The 14,479-nt window shown below is 56.5% G+C and overlaps 1 protein-coding gene across 1 annotated transcript; it reads left to right on the top strand.

Moving 5' to 3' along the window:
* Window positions 1-9,992: 9,992 nt before the first annotated feature.
* TLX3 (T cell leukemia homeobox 3) lies at window positions 9,993-12,060 on the top strand (the record flags this gene model as incomplete). The annotated part of the gene is made up of 3 exons (XM_080626860.1): window positions 9,993-10,401; window positions 10,796-11,039; window positions 11,850-12,060. The coding sequence occupies 3 exons, from the start codon at window positions 9,993-9,995 to the stop codon at window positions 12,058-12,060; spliced, it is 864 nt and encodes a 287-aa protein (XP_080482986.1).
* Window positions 12,061-14,479: the final 2,419 nt, after the last annotated feature.

Here is a 14,479-nt window from a genome sequence, read left to right as displayed (position 1 = left end):
CAGTGGCTGTGGGACCAGAGCACTGACTAACAAACCAACCGGGAACGTTTGGGGACCCACTTACATTGTTAAGATAGATTTTTGACCCTTGTGAAAACTATTTTTTTAAGGTATCTTCTGCCTTTTTATATCTCTGGCCTAAATGCAAGGATTTAGAACTGTGAAAATGATGGAAAATCTGAGTTTGAAGAACGTTTTCAGCCTTTCTCATCAAAATTTATTATCCTGTTATTTTATCTTTATGGAACAGTGTAGAAACAGTACTTAACCAAAGAACAAAATAAATATGCATTCCTTCTAAACTTGTATCAGTTAATGATTCTCAGCTTTACACATAATAGTAAGTAATATCTCATCAGTTAAGAACCTCCCAGCTCACTCTGAGGTCGTATTTGTTTGAACATGAGATGAAAGCCAGTATGAATTTTATATGACAGCTTCCTGAAATAATAAAATTCACTATTTTTTTACAAAATGTTATATATTTCTTTTGAGCACGGTTAATGACAATGTGGACAACAGTGTAGAAGGCTGAAAATGAGCATTTTAGGCTAAAAGTGTAGCAAGAAAACTGAGCACGTAAGCACAGAAGAAAATAAAGTTGTTAGAACACTGTTTAGAAAGAACAAAATCTATCCACCGCTACAAAAAAAGCAAGCAAATAGTTACAGAGACTTACAGCCCATGTATAAGCAGCACGTGGCGCAATGAAGATGAATTTGTGCTTCTGAAACAGCCACTTCAGCAACTTTGTCTCCACCTCTCAGGGGACGGTAAGTTCAGCATCCACCAGAACAAAATCTCTCCCCCAGTCCAACGCTCACACTGGAACTCACAACCCTGGGCTGTGGGAGCCATCAGTGTGGTCCATGGTGGGCAGGAGGCACCGTGTGAGCTGCAGAAACACCCAGATGAATTGAAGCAAGATCTACCAAAACCCTGAACTATTTAAGCGATAAGTTCAGGTAGTAGCAAAGCTGTTTGGTGCCATTACAGGCTTGGATTGGATTTGATTTGGCTTGGGGTTTTATTGCTGTTTGTTCTTATGTAAATAACTGATTTAATGTGGTTTTCATGCTTACACTTGTGCATCTAGTAATATTTCCCCACTGTTTAGATAAGAATGGGGATTTTTAATGGTGGTCAGCAGGGAGGAAGAGTTCATACCAGTATTTCTTACTGACACCTCCAAGCTTTTCTTTGCAACTGTTACCTCCCTGCACATTTTGAAGTTGGAGGATCTAAATCTGAAAGGAACTAATACTGTTGGGCAGTTTTCTGTGTACTTTTAAGCTCAGCTGGAGAAAGTATTTGATCTGCAGCCAGAGGCTCTGATTTCCAGGAGAAAATAGTCAACTGAGCTTACCCAAAAGCAGCAGATTTGGGGTTTCCTACATGCAGCCTGGTGCTGTGTGCCGAGCTTTGGAAACTGCAGGCAGTGAATGATCCTGATCAACACATTGAGCACGTACGGATTAGTGTGGTCATTAACTTTCCGTTTTGATCCTTAAAGGAAACTGGGATTTGTGCTGCCAAATGGGATTTTAAAAGCTGCAAACCCCATCTCGGGGACGTGTGTGGAGGTCTCAGGGTGGCCTGGGGCTTGAGGAAAGATTTCTCCATGCCCCTCGTCCATGGTGCTGCAGCCCTAATGGCAGTTCTGATGGAGAAGCCCTCATGTGGCCCCACAGCTCTGTGTGTCGGTGTCACAGGCTCAGATGAAAGCTGATGGGTTCTGTGACTGCACTTCCTTTGCCCAGCAGTGGGAATAAGTAGTGGGTGCCCACCATCAGTGTGTGCTCACACACCAGCCCATTTCCTGTTCCAATCTGAGCTAAAGCTTGGCATACTGTAAAGGAGGAACCTGTGTCCCCATAACTTGGCACTGAGACTTTAATACTTAATAACTTGCTTTAATAGTTAATAACTTGCTTTAATACATGGCTACTGACTCCCTGGAGCACTCAAATACGTTTCTGAAAATTCCCCTTTAACACATCCCTCGTTATAACTTACAAGTGAGATTCTGAAGAGCATCTTATAAACTGGGCAAGCTCAAGACACGTGTTTGAACAGTGTTTCAACCTTGGTTAACGATTGACAACAGGAACTTACTTAGAGTAGCTGGTCGTATAAATACACTTGCTTTTAGGTTAGGAAATGGATAGTATAGCAAATAGTGTGCTTTATGGCTCCAGATTCTTTGTTGAGAGTCTTTACTGTCAGCTTTTGAAAAGGGTGGTGTCAAAGTGGGTACAGCCCCGAATTGCCTTGTGTTTGCAGAGCATGTGTAATGCCTCGTGTGCATTTTAAAAGGACAGAATTGCCTTTAGAGGGGATGGAATTTTATTTCTCCTTTTAAGAAAAAAAAAGGTGGAAACAAGGGAATGGGACTGTCAGGAAGGAGGCAGCTCTCAGAGCTGGAGTGCTGTCATACAGGAATCTGATGGGAGCCTTGAGCAATACAGTCTAGTGGAAGGTGTCCCTGTCCATGGCAGGGGGTTGGAACTGGATGAGCTTTAAGGTCCCTTCCAACCCAAACCATTTTAGGATTCTATGACTCTAAACCAGGTCTGATTCTCCCCAACATGTGTTTTATATCATCACAGTGAAAAGCACCAACTGCTGAATCCCAGGTAAGTGTCTGCCCCTCTGCAGGGAAGAGCAGACCACCCCAGAGCAGCCTTGACCACTGCAATGGAGCAGGCAAAGGCAGCTTTCCAGGGGAAACACAGTTTTATTACCTTGCCCTGCCTGCATAAGGAAGCTTTGAACAAACTCAGGCCCTGGTATATGCACACCTTACAGAACAATCCTTAGACTTGTTAATGTTTTATTGTAGCACGAGTTTATGATGACAGCAAACCTTTCAAACTGCAGAGGGATAACACGCTTCCTTGCCATATTAAAAAATAATGTTAGTGTAGATTTTATGTCCCGTAGTTTAGGCTGCTGTTAAGAGGCGCTTCTTTGACAATATTCTTTTTGAGGTTTACAGAAAGCATAATAAAATATGTAAGTTACATTTCTACAAACAAAAGCCATAACATAAGTTATTTATAAGCGTGAGATCCAAACCGTATCACGATAAATAAACCTTAATGGATACCTGTGGCATCCATCCTAATGTAATTTGCCCAACAAAAGTCATATTTAGTAGAAAAACCTGGCAGCAGCTGCGTGTTGGTGTATAAAATAAGAATGAAAGAGAGAAGGAAGCTGTGTGGGAACACCGGCTGCTTTACCGGCTTTAGGCTCAGCCCTGCGCTACCTCCCAGCCTTCTCCTCCTACCTGGGGCTGGTGCTGCTGCTCGGGGAGACCAGATGGCTGCATCTTTCGGGGTTTGTCCCCAGTACCAGGACATTCCCTGTCGGCTTCACTGCAGCCTGGTTTTATCAGAGATGGCAGAAAGAAATCGAGTTCCATCTGCCCATCATCCTCAGCTCTCTTCCCTTTGAGCTGTGGTTCCTTCCCCAGCGCTTCCCCCGTACCTTCCCCATCTCATCTCGTCTCAGGCATCCATGGACCAGTGCGTAGATTTTGAGCTAAAAGTTTTGGCTTTTTTAGTACACTGTTTAAGGTTACCAACCCCGTAAAGATGTGCTTTGAAATGTGAATTGAAACCACGAAGCACGTTCATCCTCCCAGTCTGCAGCCACCTTTAACTGTGCTCTGTGAGGTTTAACTGTTTCCCTGCTCCAAGGTTTTATCACCAGGCAGCCTCCATTCACTTGAGCTCCTCCACACAGGGGAGGGACACGGGGGCTACACTCGGGCTGATGGGGAAGGGGCTGATGAGGGCAGCCCTCAGCGCCCCCAGCCTGCCTGCATGGATGGAGCTCTCCTGGCTGGAGCCAGGACGGGTGCAGCCCTTCGGAGCTCGCAGGAAAGGGCAGGGCAGAGCAGCCTTTAGACGGCTCCGCACCGGAGCTCTGCCTTGGGAAAGGCGCAGCTGCTGTAACCCTATGGGCTGACAGGACCCAGCACCCGCTCTGCAAGCACCAAGAGCCGGGTGCCTGATGCTGCTGCCGCGGGAGCAAGCTGCCTGCCATGGGAGCACGGCCACAGGCATCCCGGGGGCCTTTCCATCCCCAGGATGTGCAGCGAGGCCACTGCTGTGTCCTGAGGGCTGTTGGCCTGCACCCAGGGGGCTTAGCCCCGACAAGGAGGACTCTGCCGGACAAGGCACAAGGGTAAAGACCACATCACCCTCCTGCGTGCCCACCTCAGCCCTTGCCCAGGTGTCCCCTCGGGTGGGTGCAGGCAGAGCTCAGGCAGCAGTTTGCTGCACCCGAGCTGCTTCTGACTGTCCCCTCCTCCTGCCCCTTCCCATGCCCAGCTGCAGAGCATCCGTGTCCCTCTCCAGCCTGAACCCCAGTATCACCCTGCCAGGCCCGCAGGGATGCTGCTTCCAGAGCCACGGATGAAGAACAACTTTTCTGTGTCCCCTATTGTGCTGACTTCCACACAAATTGTCCATAATCAATGATGTCCGAAACAGTCAAAAGTGTCCCGGGTTTGTGCAGCAATATCCGTGGAGAACAGGCCTTGCCCACTTTGAGATCCGCTGCTGCCGAAGCCAGGAGCTAAAGCAGAAGCATCTCAGCATCTGCTGCTACTTTCTCATGCAGCAAGATATCGCTGTTCCCTGTCACCCTGTGGGAAGACAAAACCTGAAGCAACAGGCGATGCCCTTAGGGGATGGCAGGTGCCTCCTGCTGCCCTGTCCTGGGCTCAGGCTCACGTGGCTCCTCAGCTGCCCGGCATTAGAGACCAGCTCCCAGCCCGTGAGCTCCTGCATGTTAAAGGAGGGTCTGAGGACCACAGAGGGGTCTGAGGTGTGGGCACTGACATCACCTTTAGTGTCCTGTTAAAGAAAAGGGATTTGTTTGTGGCAGTGCGACCACCAGTGAGGATGCATAAAGATGCTGCTGAGGACAGGAGCTGTAGGTCAGACACTCATCAAACCCCTCTTCCAGCTGCAGGCCATACCTTGGGTGAGGGTCGCTGTGTTCATTGCAGGTCCCAGGCCCTGAAGGAAGGAGCCTTGGGGAAACTGGAGCTTCTGGACGCCTGTCCATGCAGGACAGTGTGCGAGGGGCACAGCCCAGGATGTGCGCAGCAGAGTGCTGGAGAAGAGGCAATGTGAGAGGAGCTGGAAACGCAGAAGCGGCTGAACAGATGTACAGGGCTGGCTATTGCTCTTTGGAGCTCCTCGAGGCTGTACGAGGACCAGCACTGGCTGGACTGAAGCCCCAGCACAGCAGTTAAGCAGCAGTTGAAGCACATGCTCAGCATTTCGGGTGTGATCAAGCCCTTTATAAAGACCTGGGCTCGCTGAAGGCCCGAGCCTGTGTTCCCATTGCGTTGTTGCGGGTTGATTTGCTGCTGCTGTCCAGCAGGATGAGCTCTGCAGGTACTGCAGCCCTGGGGGCTGTGGGGGCACCCCCTCGGTACCAGTATAAGGGGTCGGGTGCCCACAGCACTTGCTCCTCTCCCTGCAGCTGTCTCAGCAGCTGCAGGCTCGGTGGCTGTTCAAAGTGAAGGGCTCCCAAGCTCGGGGGTGGTTTCTCCTCTCCAGGCGGATGCAGCATTGCAGCCCGTGTGCGAGCACCGCGGCGGGCGCAGGGGGATCTTTAGCAGTCCCTTGGCCCCCTACATCAGCTGCTGGAGCCCCACCAGCAGCACCAGCAGCACCTTGTGCACCCGAACGGGCCGCCCAGCCCCTGAGCTCCCTGCGGGAGCATCCCTCACGCTGCGGCCCCTGCGCTCGGGCGGCTGCGCCAGGCAGCTCCGGAGGAGCTGCGCAGTAATGCACCATCAATTAACGGCCCATTAGTATAAAACGCTGGCTACCGGTTTGGAAAGGTTGGAGCTCTGCAGTGTTTTCTCTTGGTCTTATTCCCAGAGAGGGGTCCCTCTCACCTTAGAAGCAAAATGCCTCATTTGAAAAATAATTAATGGTCAACGTAAAAAAACCCAAGGCTGTAATGGATCAATTGGTCCATGCTAGATTTTGACAGTAAACGTTTAACCGAGGCCACTTTACAGCAGTGCAGCACAGAGAGATGCTGCGTGTGTCAGTCAGGGTGCACATCCTGCCTGGCCCGTGGGTTGAGCCCATCCCTGGGGCCTCTGTGCGGTGCCTGGGCTGGCTCGGGTGGCAGGGGACCCTCTCAGGGTGCAGCCAGATTCAAATCTCTGGGCTGCTCTGGGTCCCTGTTGTGCCAGCTGTTGCTGACCCAAGGTAGCAGGAGGATGACAGGGCGGGAGTGATGCTCGAGGCCACTATGGGGAATGGCCCTTCTTGGGTCTCCAGTGCTGGGTCTGGTCCCAGAAGGGCCCCCCTGTCCCTGTTCCCATGTAGTGTGCTTGTCCTTGGAGAACCTCCAGAGGCCTTTGGTGGGAAGGAGCTGAAGTCCTTCTGCATGCCGTTACCCCCCAGCCTATGCCACTTCCCTGTCCTCACCACTCCCAGGCACTAAAAACTATCCTGGCACTGCCGGCCACCTCTGGATGGGGATTTAATTTTCCATGGTGCTGGAACATGCCGTGGAGAGGAACCATCCCCATCACTCCTCTGCTTTCCAGGAGTGGCTATGGCTACCAGATCGACAGCCTTGGTTCTTTTGTGTGATGGCACAGCCCAAGGGCCCTGATGTGGCTGTGGCACATGGTGCCTGTGGCACAGCTGGGGTCATCGCCAGCAAACCCACTCCAGATGCAGATACAGAGGCGCCCGGTGCTGAGGAGGAAGAAGGGTGCTCAGGTTGCCTCGTTCTTAAAAGGCAGAAGCATCTGGGTCTGGGTCACTGTGCAGTTCATCACGTTTTTGTTATCTCATCCTACAGGGAGCACTTTAAAAGCTGAACGGTGGCGTTTGCCACTGCTTGGCAAGGGGAGGTCCTGCGAGGACACCCTCCCTCCCTGTAGGGCCCACCGTGTTTAGAGCCCAAAGACATCCCTGGCACTGAGGAGTGCATGTGCACACCAAACCCAAACCCAGTGATGGTGGCGGGTGGTGGCACATCCCCATTCAAATCCCCTCCATGGCTGCCAGACCTGGGAGCAGCACCGGGATCCAAGAATGGCTGAGGCAGATGCTGCATCTCTGTGCCTGGTGATTCCCAGTGACAAACTGGGCAGGGGTCCCTTTGGCCAAAGCAGCCGTGCCGCAGTGCACTTGCACCATGCTCTGTTCTGCCGGCACCATGCTTGGCATCACATCGCAGTGAACACTTATACAGCACACTGCCTGAGTTCTACAGGGAACGACAATGTTCCACCTCTCACTCCATAGCCAACCCAGAGCTCTCCTTTTCCGAACTCCCCAGGGCCTGGGTTAGCAGCACCCCTGCATCAGGTTGCCTGTGGCTGGCGCTGCATGCCATGCCAAGCAAAGGCCATGCGGTGCTGCATCATATTGTGCCATGCCCTGGCCTGTTGTGCCGTGCCATGCAAAGTCCATGCTACGCCATGACTGGAGAATGGCTTAACTGGTGCACTCCTGTGATGGAGAGCTCCCCAGCACAGGGCGCTGTGCACAAGCTACAGGTGCCCTGGTCCTGCCCAGGGGGTCCCGCTGTGTCCCCCTGCCCAGCGGGGCCGGCCCTGAGCGGGGTCTGGCTCCCCGGCTACAAGGAGCAGCCTGGGCACGCGTGGTGCCCTTCACCCCGTCCGGCCCCGGGCACTGCAGGGGCCCTGGGCCGAGCCGGGGGGACCGGTGGGGAGCGGGTACCGGGGCCGCGCCGTCGGGGCCGTGGCTCAGCTCGCTCCTCGCCGGGTGGACGGGGTGCTCCGGGAGAGGCGGCGGGAGCGGAGCCCGGCTGGGAGCCGCGGAACGTTCCGGAGGCGGTCCCGGGGCCCGGAGTGGTGCCGCGGGGCTGCGCCCCTGCCCGCGGAGGGGTGGGGAGCCGGGGCGGCTGCGGAGGAGCCGCGTTTAAGGACACCATAGGTCCTAGGTTATTAATTATAAAACATAATTAAAGTAAAACTGCAGAACGTCAACATATTAAATTTAAAAGCTAATATTAAAATAGAGTTAATATTTAATAAGATAGCCGAGTGTTACAAAGCTGCGCGCTGATACTCTATATTTAACTGTGTAAAACCAGGAGAGTTTTCCCAAAGAAAAATGTATTGTTTAGCTGATTATCAAAGACTCTGTGATATATTATCCATTTCACAAAAATAATATAGATATCTTTTTAAATATAGTAATAAAAACATACTAGCGCCTTTTAAATATACTATTACTTATCACCCCTTTTCATATTGTACTATCACAGACACTTTGGAATTGGTTTAAAAGCACATCATTCATTATTCAAAGCTCATCTTTGCATATTATTCCAGCTCAAGTCTGCCAGGCTCCCTGTGAAATCGTTCACAAAATTGATAACAGCAGACACACATGCAATAAAAAGATAGCCTTGGGCAGCCCGCGTTCCCATTATGCAGATCAAGCTGCAATTTTCTCTAACAAAGCCTGCCCTGATTCAGGACTCGGTGTCACTTTATTTATTTATTTATTTATATATTTGTCCTCCCCCGGTTCCCTCCTTTCTTGGTTTTCCACCTTTTTTCCCCTCCTTTTCTCTCTTTCCCGACGCCTCCCCGCCCTCCCCGCCGGCCCGGACCCCCGAGGGCCGGAGCCCCGCGGCCATTGCCGTTGCCTCTGGGCGGCCCCGCACCATCTTGCCGCGATCGTGTCAATCCGATTCGCTCCGCTCCGGGGAAGCGGTCGCGGATGGCGGCTCCGCGCGCACCCGCGGCACCGACCGGGGACAATCCGATTAAGGCTGCCCGGGGCCGCGGGTGGCACCGGGCGGCCCCCCCGGGGGAAGGGGCGAGTGGGGGTTGTAGCCGTGTCACCGCCCGCCGGGCGGGGCCGGTGCCCGCTGCGCTGCGGGCCGGGGAACCCCCCGACGGCGGCCGGCGCAGACGCGCCTCCGCCTCGCCGGGAAACTTCCGCCGGCAGCTCCGCGCCGGCCGTCGGGGGCAGCGCCCGGCCGGAGCCCGCGCCCGGTGCGGGGCTGGAAAGGCTCACCCCGGCCCTGGCTTCCCCCGGGGAGCGGCAGCGGCCCGGAGGGTCGGTCCGTGCTCCGCTGCCACTGCCGCAACGATTGGGCGCGTTGCTGTAATTGAATCCTAAGCTTTAAAAACTAATCAAGTCCCTCCTGTCACCGCTCCGGCATCCCGGGATCGCCCTGCCAGGTGCTGATCAAATGCCATTACATTCTATTAACAGGGAAATTCTATTCCCTGTTTTCATTTCCCTCTATAAGCGGGAAACTAAGTAAATGCGGCTGAGCGTTATTTAATTTTTAACGCCTTTAGTCCAATTTGGACGTTAGGGAGCGTCTGCAAACTCGCTCCGCAGCCCCGCCGGGCTCCCGCTGCCCGGGCGCACAACGGAATCTCGCCCTGCGTGACTCCGGGCACCGCCTCTGCCCGCCGCCGTCGGGGCGGCCGCCGGCCAGGGCCGGGGGGTGTGCGGGGAGGGGACCCCAGGGCGCGCGGGGCCGCCTCGGATGGGCACCGCGGAGCCGCCGTCGGGGGAAGCGGGGCTCGGCCGCGGGTCCTGCGGACGGGCGGCGGGGCAGGGGATGGAGCGCGGCGGCGGCGGCCCCGACGTGCGCAGCGAGCGCCCCGACGGCGGCCCCGCGCCCCGCCCCCGCCATTGTTCGTGCGCCCCCAGTGATGTCACCGCGGCGGCGGCTGCGGCGGGTCCCCGCGCCCGGGCGCGAGGCCGGTGCGGAGCGGCGGGAGCCAATGGGAGCGCAGAGGCCGGTCGCAGCCGGCCAATGGCGGTGGCGGAAGGAGGAGGAGAGGGGGTGCGCACGCGGCGGCGGGGCGCGCGGCGGCCCCGCGGAGATGACGGGGCGGCTGCCGGGGCGGCGCGCGCGCGGCAAAGTTTCGGCGGGTCCGGCCGGGCCGCGGAGCGCGGCGGCGCCTTTATAGCGCGCGCGGGCGGCGGTGGCGGCGGAGCATGGAGCCGCCGGCGGGCGCGCAGGGCCAGCACGAGCCCATCAGCTTCGGCATCGACCAGATCCTCAACAGCCCCGAGCAGGACAACGCGGCCCCGCCGCCCCCCCGGGGCCCCGACGGCGCGACCTTCCTGGGCGGCCCCGGCGGCCGCGGCGGCGCGCCCTACCCGGCGCTGCCGGCCCCGTTCCCGGCCATCGCCGCGCCCTTCGAGGACTCTGGATCTTACAGTGTGAACCTCAGCCTGGCCCCGGCCGGCGTGATCCGGGTGCCGGCGCACAGGCCCATCCCTGGGGCCGTGCCGCCGCCCATCTCCAGCGCCATCCCGGCCATGCCCGCCGTGCCCAGCCTGGGCAGCCTCAACTTCCCCTGGATGGAGAGCAGCAGGCGCTTCGTCAAGGATCGCTTCACAGGTAAGGCGCCGGGGCGGAGCGGGACGGCCCCCATCCCCCGGCAACGAACGGAGAGGCAAACGAACGGTACAAAACGAAATAGCCCCAGTAGTATCAGTGCGATGACAGCCGAGGCGGCCCGCTGGACGGTTACCCCGGCCGCGCCCCCCACGGTCCCAAAACTCGCTCTCTTTCTGGCGTGGGGAGCGTGGCATCCCCGGGGCTGGCGGCGATGGGGGTGGCCGAGCCCCGCTCGTCCCCGTTTTCCCTCGGCGGAACCGGGAAGCGGCACCTCAGGGACAGACGCGGTCCCTGCGGGGCCGTCGGGGCGGCCGTCGGGCAGAGCCGCGGCCCCAGGGGGGCGGCTGGCACCGTGCGGGCGCGGGGCTGACCCCTGTGCTTCCCACCCGGCCAGCGGCGGCGGCGCTGACGCCCTTCACGGTGACCCGGCGGATCGGGCACCCCTACCAGAACCGGACTCCGCCGAAGCGCAAGAAGCCGCGGACGTCCTTCTCCCGGGTGCAGATCTGCGAGCTGGAGAAGCGCTTCCACCGGCAGAAGTACCTGGCCTCGGCCGAACGCGCTGCCCTCGCCAAGTCACTCAAGATGACAGACGCGCAGGTGAAGACCTGGTTCCAGAACCGGCGCACCAAGTGGCGGTGAGTCCTGCACCCCCGGGGCCGCCCCGTCCTGCCGCCGCCCCCCGGCAAGCCCCGGCTCCGGCAGGGATGGCTCCTTGCCGGCTGCCGGCAGCGGAACGGCTGGGTGGATCGATGTTGTCAGACTCGCGCTGTAATTAACGTTATAATTATAATTATTATTTCAATTCTTTATTTTTCAATGGTCCCCCTTTCGGAAAAGCAGGGATTATTCGAAAAACGGGGGATTATTCATCAAAACAAGGGATTACTCGGAAAAAATGGGGACTTATTTGCAAAAACGTGGGATGATTCGAAAAAACGGGGAAATAGTCATAAAAACCGAGGGATTATTCAAAAAACGGGGAATGATTTGTAAAAACGAGAGACTATTTAAAAACTGAGGAATTATTTGTAAAAACGAGAGATTATTTAAAAAGCGGGGAATTAGTCATAAAAACGAAGGGTTAATCGAAAAACGAGGCATTATTCATACAAAACGAGGGATTAATCGAAAAACAGGGAATTATTCATAAAACTAGGAATTATTGTAAAAACAGGGAATTATTCAGAGGACAAACCAAACGAAAACAAATCAACCCGGGGGAATATCGGGGGAGAACGGGGAATATTCGGGAACAGGGAATTCCCGGTCAGCGGGGGGTTCCCTGGCGTTGCCGCCGCCCGGAAGCCCCCGTCAGAGGCCGAGTGCTGCCGCGGCCCGGCGGTGCCCGCCCGGGACGAGGAGGCGGCCGCCGGGGATGCTCCGGCCGCACCGCGGAGCCGCGGTCAGGGCTGGCCGGGTCGCGGGCTGAGCGTGTCCCTCGGCAGGCGGCAGACGGCGGAGGAGCGGGAGGCCGAGCGGCAGCAGGCGAGCCGGCTGATGCTGCAGCTGCAGCACGACGCCTTCCAGAAGTCGCTGAACGAGTCGATCCAGCCGGACCCGCTGTGCCTGCACAACTCGTCGCTGTTCGCGCTGCAGAACCTGCAGCCCTGGGAGGAGGAGAGCGCCAAGATCCCCCCGGTCACCTCCCTCGTGTGAGCCCGGCAGCCCGGGCGCGCAGCGGACTCGCCCGCAGAGCTCGGCCGGCGGCTCCCCCCGCCGCGGGGCCCGGCTCGACCCAGACGGGGCGGGCGCGGAGGCAGCGAGCGGCACCCGCGGGGCCGGGGCTGGGACCGGGACAGGGGCTGGGACCGGAGTCGGGCCCGGGGCTGCCGCGGCGCTACCCCGAGGCCGGCCCGGAGCGGAACGAAGCCTCCAAGCGCTGCCGTCGCGGGGCCCCCACGCTCCGCTTGTATATTCGTGTCGATGTTCCACTAGGAAGGGAAATATGTCACTTTTTGTAAGAAGTGTTAATAATTTAATTTATTTATGCATCGAGATTTTGGGCACTAATAATATGGAATTATATAAAACCTCGATTATTTATATCAAAATCTGAACATAGGTATTTTGTGTTGGCTTTGGAACAAAGGCTATTTTTTTTTTTCCCTGTTCTGAGGATAGTCTAAAGAAACAAAAATACCTATCTATCACTTAGCGGAGGGGACTGAGTGGAGCCGGTGATGACTCGTTAGCTTAGGAAACCCTATTAAGCTGAAAAGCGGTAGCTTCCATCTGTCCCAGGTGAAGTTAATGTCAGCTGTAATTTATTCACCGTAGTAATAAGGGCTCCTTTCAGGCAGCACACACTCGGGTTTTGTCCTCACCTTTTCAGCCGATGAGCTTTAGCGCACCGAAAGAGCACCCGCACCCTCTCCTTTCGCCACCGACTCTAGAGAAAGCGCCTTATGTTTCATAATAAAGAAGATTTGGGGTTGACACAGACCATGTATAATACTTTGTACTTGCCGAGACGTGTAAATAAACGTTTTCTTTAAAAACGCCTCTCCGCTCCCTGCTGCCGCCGCGCCGGGAACAGCCGAGACCGCTCCGCGGAGGTGCAGGTGAGGAGCCGGCGGGAACGGAGCCGCGATGGGAGCGGGGACCGGGGTCGCCGGGCAGGCTCGGAGCAGGGCTCCGCCGCTGCTGTCCGCGGTGCTCCCGATCTCTCTGCCGGGGCCGCAGGGAACCGGCGGGGAATAGTCCCGGGTTTGGGACAATATCGGCCACGCCGCGTTGGAGCGGCCGGGAGGGACGGGAACGAACCGGGGCGCAGGGGCCGGCGGCGTGGCCGGTCCGAGGCCCCTCCGGTCTCCGGTATTTTTTCCTCGCTGGGCCCGCGGTACCGAGTCGCCTCCCGGCCGGCACCCATCGCGTTTCGTTTTCTCTGCCTTTGCTGCTCGGACCAGCGTTGGCACAGAACGGGCCGTGGCCGCGTCTTGCCGGTATGCCGGCTCCTCGGATCCCGTTTAACGGCCCCCGGAGCGGTGGGGCTGGTTGTGTTTTTCCTTTCGTTTGGGCTTTTTTGGTTTGTTTTGTGGTTGGGTTTTTTCCGGCTTTTTTGGGGTTTTTTTGAGGGGTGGTGTGGGGGTGGTGGTGTTGTTCTGGTGGGGTTCCCGTAGTTCTGCCGCTCCAGGTGACCGGTACCCAGCAAGGGGGAAGCTGCAAAAACGACTTTTTCCTAAACCACCGCTGCTCCAGGCACGGACCGGCCCTGGGGCTGCCTCTGTAGCGCAGCCCCGGTCACCAGGAGCCGGCAGATCCTGCCCGGCGTTCCTGGTCCTGGCAGTTCACCTGCCCGGCCGCGGTACAGCTGTTCCGGGACGGTCACGCAGGATGCGGGTTAAAACAGTATTTCCCTTGCTAGTCCCTTTCTCAGCGGTACCGAGGCACAGGCTTGGGCTGTAGCCGGAATTTCGTTTGTAAGGGGGAAAGATGCAGAGGCCCAAAAGCAGAGACGAATCCTGCCCCACCGTGAGTGACGATGCTGGGACCGAACACCGGCCGGCATGTGCAGCCAGCGCCAGAAAACACCGATCGAGGGGAGGTGTCTGGTAGGGAAGGAGGGGGGAAACCCCAACGCGGGGATGTATCAGTGGCGACAGGGCCCCGCAGTGCATGGCCCCACCGCATGGCCCCAGCCCTTCCCATGTCCCTTCCCCACGCATGGGGGAGCGAGCGGCAGGGCCGTGGGTCCTGCTGGGGGATCTGTGCTGAGTTTGTCACCCACATGCTTGCACCACACGCAGGGCAGAGGGGAGAAAACCCGGATACTGTTTGCAGACCAACCGGGAGAAACCCGCGTGTTAGCTGAGGGAGAGTCAAGCTCTGAATAATTCAAGGGGTCGGAATAAACGGTACCCATATTCACACGTGCATTTGATGTTACATCTGTACCCCTTACATCTATAAACCAAATTGTTTTCAAGCCAGCCTTGTTCTTTGACTCTTCGTGCGTACCACGACCATAAACTTCTGTATTCCTGATTTTCCCGCAGTTTTCCCCAAATCCCTGTAAACCAGAAGCTGCGTATTTGCAGAGAGCATAATGATGCTGCATATTGCAGTAATCAGCTTT

Source organism: Psittacula echo, assembly GCF_963264785.1.
Source record: "Psittacula echo genome assembly, chromosome: 11".
Lineage (NCBI taxonomy): Eukaryota > Metazoa > Chordata > Aves > Psittaciformes > Psittacidae > Psittacula > Psittacula echo.
The sequence above is the reverse complement of the archived record's forward strand: the minus strand, read 5'-3'. Positions and strand labels throughout refer to the sequence as shown.